At 37.1% G+C, this 12653-nt stretch overlaps 1 protein-coding gene across 1 annotated transcript in view; it reads left to right on the forward strand.

The window, feature by feature from the left end:
* The window catches only part of SLC6A5 (solute carrier family 6 member 5), a 58710-nt gene extending 53818 nt beyond the window's left edge, over positions 1-4892 (forward strand). The window contains exons 15-16 of the mRNA XM_006111489.4: positions 649-816; positions 3265-4892. Coding sequence (XP_006111551.2) covers positions 649-816; positions 3265-3420 — 324 coding nt within the window. The 3' untranslated portion in view covers positions 3421-4892. The remainder of the gene's footprint in view (positions 1-648; positions 817-3264) is intronic.
* The last annotated feature ends 7761 nt before the right edge of the window (positions 4893-12653 follow it).

A 12653-nucleotide genomic window follows, 5' to 3' on the forward strand; every position in this document is an offset into this window, starting at 1 on the left:
AAAATATATCTAGAGGTACATTTATAATGGTGCATTATTTATATTGAATAGTCATTATGCAATAAGAAAAGAGCACAGAAAACAAAGCAGTATCTCTTCCTGCTGTGACCTTCTGTAATACTAATATTTGATGTATTTAAGTGTCTTAAGATTAGAGTTTAAACTACTTCATGTCTCAGGAAATAAAACGGATCGTTTTTATATGTGCATTCACAAAGCTATATTGCTGTAAATCTTTTGCATGCAATTATTGTGCATGTAGGCAGTTCACAAAAGTTACTGAATTATGCACAAATGTAAGCAGATGTATTGCTATTTATACAGTAAGTGAAATGGAGTAACTTAACATAATTATATTAGGAAACACGGCCAATAGACCATGTAATAAAGCGTATTACCCTAGGGACAGGATTCTAATATGAATTCTGCTGGTGTAAATCTAGAGGAAATCCACTGATTTCAGTGGAATTATGCTGGCTTTATGCTGATGAAGCTGAGATCAGAATGTGGCCCTAAATTTCCAAGAGCATTATTGATTATTACCTAGTTAACTCCCCTCCCCCTCTGGTTACACTACTGTAAGCGTGCATGTAAATCACAGGGTGTGTATGTGTGTTGCTTATTAAATTATATATTATTTGTTTTCAGTTTATTCTTTGCTTCAGTTTTTACCAATGGGAACCAATGACCTATGGAGCTTACCACTATCCAGGCTGGTCGATGGTCCTTGGGTGGCTGATGCTGGCTTGCTCTGTTATTTGGATTCCTATTATGTTTGTGATAAAAATGCACCTAGCCCCTGGCAGATTTATTGAGGTAATTCTTGAAATCCCACACTCTTAAAAATATAGACACAAAAGATTATTTTCTATAATTTACACTGATTCATGTGTTGGGAATTGTTGACAGTTTATCAGAAAATTGTTTTCATTGCTGTATAAAGTGCAGGTGCTCAGTTAGTTGATGTGCACATTACCATGTGTTCTCCCCTATTCATCAACAAAACGGTACTAAAACATTATAAGCTTCATCCCGTAAGGTCTGAAGAAGCTGAGACACTCAGGGGATTGGGTCCTGAAATGTCCATTGCAGATGACTTACTCACTAGTCTTTCTGCTGTTTGGTTGTTCTCATATCTGCCTCTTGCAGAAGCAGGATGTGCAACTAAAAGGCAGCAGATACTAGGGAGCCATAAGAAGGTTCAGAAACTTGAAAGTTTCAGGCACTAGAAGGCACCAAGTTAGCTCTATAGAGAGTTATACAACAGGAAGCATCAGGCCTTAGAAGACATTAAACACTAAGTATCATCTGGACATATCACCTGAAAGTCCTACTTGCAGCTCAAGCTACATATGATAAAAATGAACTTTGTTTCTGCTCAGACCTCTTTGGTTCTTCATTGTGTTGAACACATCCTAACCCTCCCTATCACCCAGACTCATGACTGCTGTGTTTGGGGAAGAGGGTATTATTCCTCTTTCCTGCATTTCAGGGTGCTGCTGATTCTCCTTCTCTAAAAAATTCAATACTGCTTAACATGCTGGGCTTCCACAACCTCCCCTTCACTTCCTTTCCAATTTCCCATCTCACTCCCCTCTAATCCTTTCACACTGATACAGCAAAAACCATATCCCATGCTAACTACTTTGACTGCCTCACCCCTTTGTTGGCTTTTTGCCCATCATTTGAATCAGTTCAGTGCTCTCATCCTCACCTTTGACACTCTTTCTGCCCTGACCTATGTACCTGCCCTCATTTCATGCCACTCCCTTCTTTGCCTGTCGCTTTTCCCCTAGCATCCACCCTGTCTCCTCTTTATGCTTTCCTCTATGCTATCGCCTATTGTCTAATCTCCCTTCTTATTCTAATGCATCAGGCACGCACACACTCATCCTTCCAAAGCCTTCTTTGCAACTCAGCTCTACAAAACCCCCAGAGAGAGGCTTTGGAAAGGAGAGGAAAAAAATAGAAGCATCTCCTTGGTCCCTGACTGTTCACAGGGAAAGGACCACATCTTCTTCTGCTTTGTACAGAATCAAGGTACATCATGGTCCGTGCTGGGAAACTCATCAGACTATACAATGCATCTGGCACTAGACAACCTTATGGCTGATTCAGACTCTAGAGGGCACTAGGATGCATTGTACTATAGAAGGAACATAGCACACAACAAGTGAAGCAATAAGTTAAATTTACTTTAGTTGGCCTTTTTTCCTTTTTGTGGGCCTAAGCTGGAAAAGAGTAATACATAGACGGATGCTCCTTTTTACAAGGCTATGACCCAATTTCCAACACTGAGAAATATTACTCTGAGAAATATTTCTGGACTCCTAACTCATCCATTTGGGTCTGGGATTATTTTTTGTATCATAGCGCAGGGCACACACTGTAGTGTCCTTTAACCAGAGCACCCAAGGAAATCCATAAAGCCACATCTTGCGTGAAAGGGGGGAAAGGCTGAGCTGCAGTTACTTCAGCTTTAGTAAAGTATTTCCTGAATCATTGATTCTGCTGCATAAATTTATTATGGTTGATTTGGGAGGCAAAGGTTGCAAATTGATGATTAAGCAGAGATTAAAATAACTGATATAGAGACTTGCTTCACTTTAATAGGTAATAAACATATAATTGTTCCCTCTTAAACCATCAGAAATATGTTTTCTTTCCTTTTTATATATAAATGTTCCAACCAAATTATATCTTCAGTAAAGAGATCAGTGGAAAGATTAGCAAGATTTTCATTGTTAGTAATTTTTCCAGGTTTATCTGCCACCTTATTTTTTTTTTTTTTTTTTGGCCACAGATAGAAGTGATATATTTTGTCATCAGCTAATTAAAATCCTTTCTCAGTCATAGCAATATATTACTTTCTGGTCATTTGTATACTTTTGGGAAATATGCTAAACAAAAATCCAATTATTTTGATGCTGCTACCCACTGCTTATGTGATTGGGCTAAGTAATTGAGCACATGTCCTTTAGTGAGTGAGTTAAGCAATCTGTGGCAGTGGTTATGAGTTCCCTTTGTATGGTATGTGTGTGTGTGGGAGGGGGGGGATGGAGAATATATAATTAAAATCTGGGCATTTTATCATCTATTAATCTTGCAAAGTTCTGCAAAACAAATACTGAGCAGCAGAGAATTTAATGCCCCTTGAAGGATATTTTCAGTAATTTCAGATCAACCCAACCTACTTACCTCCTTTGAATTGTAATTCTAATCTATAATTTTAAGAGTATTTTTTTCCTCTCCCTCACTGTGCAGAGGCTCAAGCTGGTCTGCTCTCCACAGCCTGACTGGGGTCCATTTTTGGCTAAACACCGTGGTGAACGTTACAAGAATATGATCGATCCACTGGGAACATCCTCCCTTGGACTTAAACTGCCAGTGAAAGATTTAGAATTGGGAACCCAGTGCTAGTAATTTCTATTCTGGTGGCAATAATGTGTACAGCCTTTATATTTTTATTAGTTTCTCATTGTCTCCTTTGTTCTTTTTCACAGTTTCTAAAAGTGGTTGCTTAGAAAGTAGGACTTACTGTTGCATGCTGTAGTGAAGAACTAGACAGCCACTTTAAGTACTGTTTTTATGTTTTTGGTTTTTTGTGGTGCCCAAGACCTATTATTTTCACTGTAAAATAGCAACATAATATGGTGCAAGTGGTGAAACCCCTGCTCTCTCCTTCCTTTTTCTTTGACTTGCTGGTCATGCACAGTCCAGCAGGAATGATTGTGGAGCTTAACCATTTAGGGATAAGACATGGGTCTGAGAATTCCTTAACAGTGTAACTGAACAGAGAATTTGACCATTAGGAGGGACTGAGTGGATAATGTAGTCCAGTTGGTCAGATTCTGACCTCTGTAATTCTGAAGTAAATCCAGAATGACATCACTGGCCCTGATGGAGTCACTACGAAATTACACTGATAGCAAAATGTGACCATGAACAACGCTTCAATTAAGTACTGAGTATAATGACACTTGAACAAGGCTTTCTGATTCAATACAGGCGTTAACCTTTAAACACCATGCACTGGTATCTCATGCATGACATCCAAACAGGAAGAGCTTAATGAGCCATTCAACACTTCTAAGGAGAAAAATAAAAACACATGTAAAATGTATTGACACATCAGGACTAAAGTTGTACTTGAGTTTGAAAGTTGGTTTGAAATAGTGCCATAATGAGGCAGGTGGGCACCACTATTTTAATTAATTTCCTTCATTTCCATTATTTATTTGATATGTCTTTTTCATTAAAAATGCCTCAGTTACACTGAGTATCAAAACTTTCACTTTATTGACAAACTGCACACATATGTTGCAAACCAAGTTATATTAAGTTCATCCAAATAGTCTGACCTTTTTTTGCTGTCTTCACTTTTGTTTAAAATCTCCCGTAAAGAAGCCATCATATAATTTGTGCCTAATTTTATATTCTTACAGAAGTAGGTGTATTCTAGTTTCCACATGACAACAGTTGTTAGAATTTAGCTGTGCAGTTGAACATTGTGAATCCCCTACTTGTTCTCTTAAACTTCTTTATATAACCTGTAGATATATTATTCTCTTTCAGCCAAAGGGGATATAGCTGAACCTCTATTTCTGTCTCTCTCTATAGTGTGTGTGTGTGTGTGTATGTGTGTGTATATATATATATATATATACACACACACACAAATTTAAATTATATACAGTAAAACTCCAATAGTCCAGCATCCAATTGTATGGCACTCCTGACAGTCCAGCATCAAAATGGCAAGAGCCTAGTGAGCTTCAGCCAAAAACGAGTCATAAGGCGGCAGCAGCAGCAGCTGAACCGAGTGAAACCAGACAGGACCGAGTCAGTCTGCCACTGGCATTGTGTGATGCTGGACAGTGCTTGTGCTACAATAAAAAGGGTTAAAAACACTTTATATCCAGTATATACTGTGTGTGTATATATATATATATATATATATATATATATATATATATATATATATATATATATATATATATATATATATAAATAAAACCATCTTATAGTACCTCCTGATAGTAGTCCGGCATATCCGATAATCCGGCACCACCTAGGTCCCAAAGGTTCCGGATTATTGGAAATCTAGTGTGTGTGTGTGTGTGTGTGTGTGTGTACACACACACACTCACACACACACATAAATTCAAGACAATATCTCATAACAATCTGAGCAGTGCATGATTTTCCCTAATTTTTTTTTTTTTTTTTTTTTTTGCTGTCAGACTTTTAAAAACAATTAAATACAATAGCATTATAAGACTGGATAGACAAAATTATAAGGAAGAGAATGGATAGTTTTAGTAGTTTGTTATAACGTTGCATTGCAGTAGTATGTCCTCTAGTATGTCCTCTGTCTTTGAGAAATCCAACATACATATGGCAATATGAGCATGTCTTAAATATTTCGGCTACCTCATGGACAGAGTAAAGCCAGAGATTTTAAAAGTACCTGTAATTTATGTTCAGTTAATTAACCCTCATTCATTATAAAGTGCACTATAAAGAGGGAGAAAAATATGTCTTCAGCAGTGGGCAAAACTGCAACCTTTATTACGCTGTTGTATTCAATACATACATATGAGATTTTTTAAGAGTGATCAGTGTTCATGTAGTGTGTACTAGTGATGTTTTATGTCCCTATAAATATCTTATCAACCAGTGTAGAGATATGGTGAGTGTAGAATAGTATAGCCTGGATTTCTTCCCCACTATTGTAGTAGCCAATTTAAATGTTATTTCCTTTTGGGGGACTGTTTATATCATGTTCCTTTTTTTGTCTGTGTTCACATTACAGGGTCTCAGGTAAATTTTCAGTTAAATGTGTAGCTGTGATGTTTTCATCCTGTTGAAGAAAACAAAAACAACTAGACCTTAATGTAACATTTGCAAAAGAAATAATTTATTTTGTATATAGATGTTAACAAACCATTTTGCTGAACTTTCTCTTTCATGGGGCAAATAGTGTTGCCAGTTATTGACACTGCGAGGGACATTCAATCTTCAGGCAGTGTACATGAAGCACAATCAAATACTTGACATGTGGGAATAGATTTTGAAGCATTGGCCCCTAAATCTGTATTACACTTTTCACATTTTGGTGTCTTTATTTGTTCCCATATTACACAGAGCATTAAGATTGTGGCCCTTCCATAAGCATCTCTGCCTTAAAGCTGCACCAACTTGATTTGGCTTTGTCAGCTGATTAAATAGAGAACTGCCAGTTTAACTTATTTTGAATTTTATCTCCCTGTGTGAACAATATCTGATGAGCTTCTCCCTTTCTTGGTGTAATGAAACTTTGGTAAATACAAGATGAAAATTAACCCCTCCAAGCCTTTATGGCTGGGGGAAAAAAGAAAACAGTGCCACATTAAATAAATTACCAGCTGTCTTTCAATGAGAAGGGTGAAGAAAGGAGCCTAAATCAGTCAATGCCATCTACTGGGAATGGTGTGCTTTTACCAGGATGAATAATACTTGATCTCTCTCTCTCTTTTTTGCTTTGTTTTTAACTTTTCCTGGCTAAAACCTGAGCTTGATTTTTTTGGAGCCCAACCCCAATTTCTATTCATTTCTGCTGTTATGATTTAAAAATATTATTAATGGGACCATGTTTTCTGGAAAAATTGCGAGTTAACCTAATTGTTATGAATCCTTTTAACTAATTTTAACAAACTTGTACTGGTAACTACCACTACATAAGGATATTAATTGCTAACTTTCTGTTTTAAAAGTATAAAGACAAATCATTTGAAGGGACGCTGTTAACGATAAAATGAAAATAAATATAAATAAAGCATTGTTAACTGTGTAATTAGAAAGGAGGAGAATATGAAAAATATAATTATTTTTCATGATGCATGTGGTTATACTGTTTTTTGCACTTCACTTGGGCATTAGTCCTGCTCCTACTGATATCAGTGGCCAGAATTAGGCTTTCAGTTGAAACACTGAAAATACACTAGCTAGTTTCATTTGGTTTCTAGACAGTTCCGCGTTCTGATTTTCACGTACCTCTGTTGGCTTGCAAAAATTGCACAGGAAATTTTTAAACAAAAAAAGGAAAAAAATTAGTTAAATTAAAAAAAGGAAAATACTTCTGTTATTTTTTAAAGTTTTAATGTTATTTACCAAAACTAAAAGTAAAGATTAAGTTATCCAGACGTGTCCCTTTAAATGCAAAGTAATATTATAGTTTGGGGAAAGCACTTTATCATTGTCTAAAAAAGTTTGCACATACTTTATGAGCATTTTCTAAACATGAAAGTATTTCAGTAAATGATTAAATATCAAAAAATATGTTAAAAAGAGGGGAAAAGCCATATTTTCAAAAAGGTGACCTATTTAAATGCAGGTCTATCAATCTTGCAAGTAAAAAAAATCAAAATTGATGGATTGTCTGTGTTGTAGTTTGAATTTTTGGACAAGCTGTGATGCACTATTGTATGCATTAAAATTATACTTAATGCAAATGTTTGCCATTTTTAAAATTTTGGGGGGTCTTCCTAGTGTTTTAATATGTAAACAGTGTACAAAATCTGTTTTTCATTTAGACACAGCAGCACATTGTTTCCAAAAGAAGGGTTTAACAAAATGACCTTTAACTGAAAAAGACTTGGAATGTCTTTCTACTAATGTTTCATTTGGGTCAAGTTATCCTTTTGTTACGTTTTGCTCCATTGATTGTATAGACATGCCTCAGTTCCGAAGATCATTACCTCCAATTTATTGTGGTTTCCTCTTGCAATTTCCAATCCATTCATTCATTTTATGATTGACCCTTTCTTTGAATACATGCACAGATCTCTTGCTAGCTATGTTTTAATGGTTGCTTTTTCATGCAGACATGGATTTATCTTATTTTGCATCGCTCTTTTTTTACTTTGCCATCTCAATTTAAGAAAGATCATTTGTGGACTGTAGTTTTCAGTTGCAGGCTGCATGGCTTTGGCATGGTTAGGAAGCCTTTTAACTGGGTTTCCTAGAAGCTGCCACGAGGTCTGGTGGGTTTATGAGGTGCTTGTTTCTTAGCTTGTAGATAAACTTCCTGTAAATAATATACTGTATTTGTTAAATGGCTGAGTCTTAGTATTCCAGGGGACTCATGCCATAGACTCAGAGGGAGAAAAACATTTATAGTATTTATGGTTTCTGCCTTTTTCAGCTCCAGGCAGGCTATAACTAAAGAGAGACTGCTTTCTTGATGGGTTTAATTTAAAATGTGAGAGCTGGGCTGGACCTTATGGCTTGCATTATTATGATTTGCCCATCATGTTTTAAATACATCTTCAGGTAACCATTTGCCTTATAGGTGTATTTCATTGTTAGAAATATAATTAATGTTTAGCAGAATGTTATTGTCTGTCACCCTATAGTATGTAGTGTACTTTGTGGGGCAGAGCCCCAGCTGGTACAATCTGCCATAGCTCCATTGCAGCCGATAGTGTTGTGACAGTTTATACCAGCTGAGGCTCTGTGCCTGTGTCTTTTTGGCACTTTATTGTGGACCTATCATTGAATAGGTTAATTCTTAATTACTTGCGTAATGTCATATACTTACAAGCATTCTCTAGGGGTACTGCTGCCTATGGATAAAGATATGTACCCTAATCAGGTTGTTGTATTTTTTCATTAGCTATACATGGAGAAAATATATTATGTTACAAAGGATGCATCATATATATCTTATATAGTGCATATTATATGCTGTACATTATTCATTTAAGAAGTCATTACTCTTGAGGCCCTACCTCAGATTTTGTATTTATGGGTAAAAATGCAATTTACTGTATTATATATTTGCCTATTATATTCTGATGTTATAAATTAGAATTTATCCTATAATGTATGGATTCTAAAAACACTAAATAAATGTGCAGTGTTTAAAAGAAAAATTGTTAGTGTTATGTCTACTGATAATAACTTCCTCCACCGCAGACATCATTCTTACTTAACACTCCGCCTTAAGGTATCTGCAGAATTGATCCATTTGATTGTTAGAAAACCTTGAGCAGCAACCAAAAACAGCTCTCCTGGGAAGAGAGAGATATTGCACAGCTGCAGAAACAAATATCAATTAAATGGTTAGATTCTTAACTATTAAAAGGCTCTGTAGCTTGTTGAATAATTAATTATTTTTCTAAGAATGAATTGGATCTGTTTAAATTCTTTTATTGTATCAAATCAATTATGCCAAAGATTTTTGAACCATGAAAAACAGAAGGTGGAAAGAGATTGATATTGAGAAATGGAGAGGAAAAGAGAGAGTAGTTTAGTTATAGAAGTGGAAGTTTCATACTAGTTTTTTACACTATTTGTCTCTCTTGTTTTAAAATATAAACCTGAACGTTTCCATTCTGGTAATTTCAATGTAAAGGTTGAAATATATAGTAATAAACATACTGTAATGGACCTCCATATACCAGCACTGTGCTATTAAAGTGATATCAATCCAACCATTTTCACTAACAGTGGAAAATGGATGTTTTTGACAAGCCATCCCCAAATACAAAGTTTCAATTTGACATCTAATCATAATACTGCTGCATGAGATTGAGACAAACATGCTAATGAAATAAAACCAAAACATACATTTGTATTATGCTAAAGCTGTGAATATGATACATGCCAATGGCCCAATTCTGAGAATTCCTGAGGGCACGGGAGTTTTTTTTAGCAACTTCTAAGAACTAGCTCCCAAAACAGAGAAAATACATGCTTTGCTCTGTTTGTAAACTACACTGTTGTGAGAAAGACAAAATGGGAACTGATGATGAAATAGTATAAAACTCTGCGGCTGTGTCTACACTGGTGTGATCTTGCGCAAAAGTGGCCGCTCTAGCGCGAAACTTGCTGCCTGTCTACACTGGCCGCATGTTCTTGTACAAGTAAACTGATGTTCTGATGTATGAAATCAGGGCTTCTTGCGCCAGAATTCGGATGCTCCCGCTCAGGAATAAGCCCTTTTGCACAACTGTTCTTGCACAAGAGGCCAGTGTAGACAGACAACATGAATTTCTTGCGCAAGAAAGCTCTATGGTTAAAATGGCCATCAGAGCTTTCTTGCACAAAGATGTTCTTGCACAAAAGCACATCTCTTATGCAAAAGCACATGCCAGTGAGGATGCTCTCTTCTGGAAGAGTTTTTGGAGAAGAACTCTTCCGCAAAAGAGTTTTTGCGTGAGAATGCGCCAGTGTAGACGTAGCCTGCAAGTATAACATGCATTTCTTCTCAGAACTCCACAATTATGGTTAAGCATTGCAACCCTTTTTAAAGGCAGGCAAGTATCTCCATTTAACAGATGGAGAAACTCACACATGGGCTACGTCTACACTGGCCCCTTTTCCGGAAGGGGCATGTTAATTTCAGCTATCATAATAGGGAAATCCGCGGGGGATTTAAATATCCCCCGCGGCATTTAAATAAAGTAGGAATAAGATCCTCCGGAAAAGGGCGCTTTTTCCGGAGGATCGGGGCCAGTGTAGACGCTCTTTTCCGGCTTTTCTAAAAGCCGGAAAAAAGCGGCGGACATTTTTATTTAAATGCCGCGGGGGATATTTAAATCCCCCACGGATTTCCCTATTGCGATCGCTGAAATTAACATGCCCCTTCCAGAAAAGGGGCCAGTGTAGACGTAGCCAACGAGTTTATTTTTCTGAAGGTCACACATTATGAGTTACTAAAAGACCCAATAATAGAACACTGGTGTTTTTGAAGTAGAAGAGTGCTAGTTTCCTGTCCTCACCATTAGGCACCACTTCCTTCCAACATTAACTTTTCTGAGTTTAGAGGACATTGTGTTCTGTAAATTAGATTTTTGTTTACATACATTTTAGGTGAATTTCTTTAAGTAATATATATTACAAAAAAATCATAAAACTATTCTGTACACATCGGCTGTGTCTACATTGGCACACTTTTCCGGAAAAGGGATGCTAACGAGACACTTCGGAATTGCAAATGCCGCGGGGGATTTAAATATCCCCCGTGGCATTTGCATGAACATGGCTGCCGCTTTTTTCCGGCTCGGGGCTTTGCCAGAGAAAAGCACCAGTTTAGACGGGATCTTTCGGAAAATAAAGAATTTCTGGAAGATCCCTTATTCCTCTCAAAATCAGGAATAAGGGATCTTCCGGAAAAGGCTTTATTTTCCGAAAGATCCCGTCTAGACTGGCGCTTTTCTCCAGCAGAGCCCCGAGCCAGAAAAAAGCGGCAGCCATGTTCATGCAAATGCCGTGGGGGATATTTAAATCCCCCACGGCATTTGCAATTCCGACTTGTCTCATTAGCATCCCTTTTCCGGAAAAGGGTGCCAATGTAGACACAGCCAAAGGCTTTTGGTATAAAAGAATATTTTAGTTGACTATTTACTTGGTAATCTATATTGTAAGGATACTTTCTGATCCATTATGTTGTATTATGTAAGTCCTGGGCTGTGTCCAGACTCAGGGTTTTTTTCAAAAAAAGTAGCCTTTTTTCGAAAAAACTTCACCTGCATCTAGACTGCAGCCGCGTTCTTTCGAAATTAAATCGAAAGAACGCGGCTTTTCTTTCGACGGTAGTAAACCTAATTCCACGAGGAAGAACGCCTTTTTTCAAAAGTGCTCTTTCGAAAAAAGGCATTCTTGAAAGCAAACAGGGCTTTTTAGAAAGAGAGCATCCAGACTCACTTGCTGCTTTCTTTCGAAATAGCAGCTTGCTTTTTCGAAAGTTCCGCGTGCAGTCTAAACGCTCTCTTTCGAAAGAGGCTTTTTCAAAAGTATCTTTCGAAAAAGCCTCTTTCGAAAGAGGCTTGCAGTCTAGACATAGCCTTAGTGTTGAGTCTCGTAACCTGCTGAACTGATAATGACGGTTGTGGTCTATCATGTCTGGCAAGTTGCATGCCCTGTAAGCTAATAGTTATATTTGTACTCCAATGAATCTTAGTTAAGTATTTTGTTTCAGTGCCCTCTTTTGGATGCTATATCATATTTGCTCTACACGATGCACATCATATTTGATTGTGATGATGATGCACTTTTTGTGGATGCATCTTGCAAAGCATATTTACTTTTGTACTGCTGCAACTAACAGATTTTCCATGATCTCAAGTGATGAAGAGTTTGTGTTCTATCTTCAATGCCACATGCATGCAGTTTAGCAGGCAACATTGCTCAGCTAACAGTGATTATAATGAAAAATTGTAATACTTTTTACACTGATAATATTTCTTTTCACTGCTAAGCATCCTTCATCCAAGGAACTCAAATTGCCTTAAGCCCTCTGAGGTAATATAATGGAAACATAAATTTCTGAAATGCCACAAACTCTGTGGCAGAAAGGACTAGCAGTCACCCACAGTCAGCCCCATCACATAACAATTTAGCAAAGATGCATACAGCATCTAGTTGGAACTGCCAGGGGAATTAGTGGTAAGTAGAATATTATGTGAACTGAAAACTAGCTAACCTGCCAGAGTTAACATCTTACTCTTGCAAAAAGTGCTCCAAGACTGTTTAGGATTTACATTTCTAAGATTCATCTGAGACCACACTATTCTGGGGCATTGGTTTAAAACGGACTTAGGGAAAAGTAGAACTGACTGGAGGATGGCAATTCCATTTTTTCAGTAACTTTTGAGGTACTGACATTT

The sequence above is a fragment of the Pelodiscus sinensis genome, chromosome 4 (genome assembly GCF_049634645.1).
Source record: "Pelodiscus sinensis isolate JC-2024 chromosome 4, ASM4963464v1, whole genome shotgun sequence".
Classification (NCBI taxonomy): Eukaryota; Metazoa; Chordata; order Testudines; family Trionychidae; genus Pelodiscus; species Pelodiscus sinensis.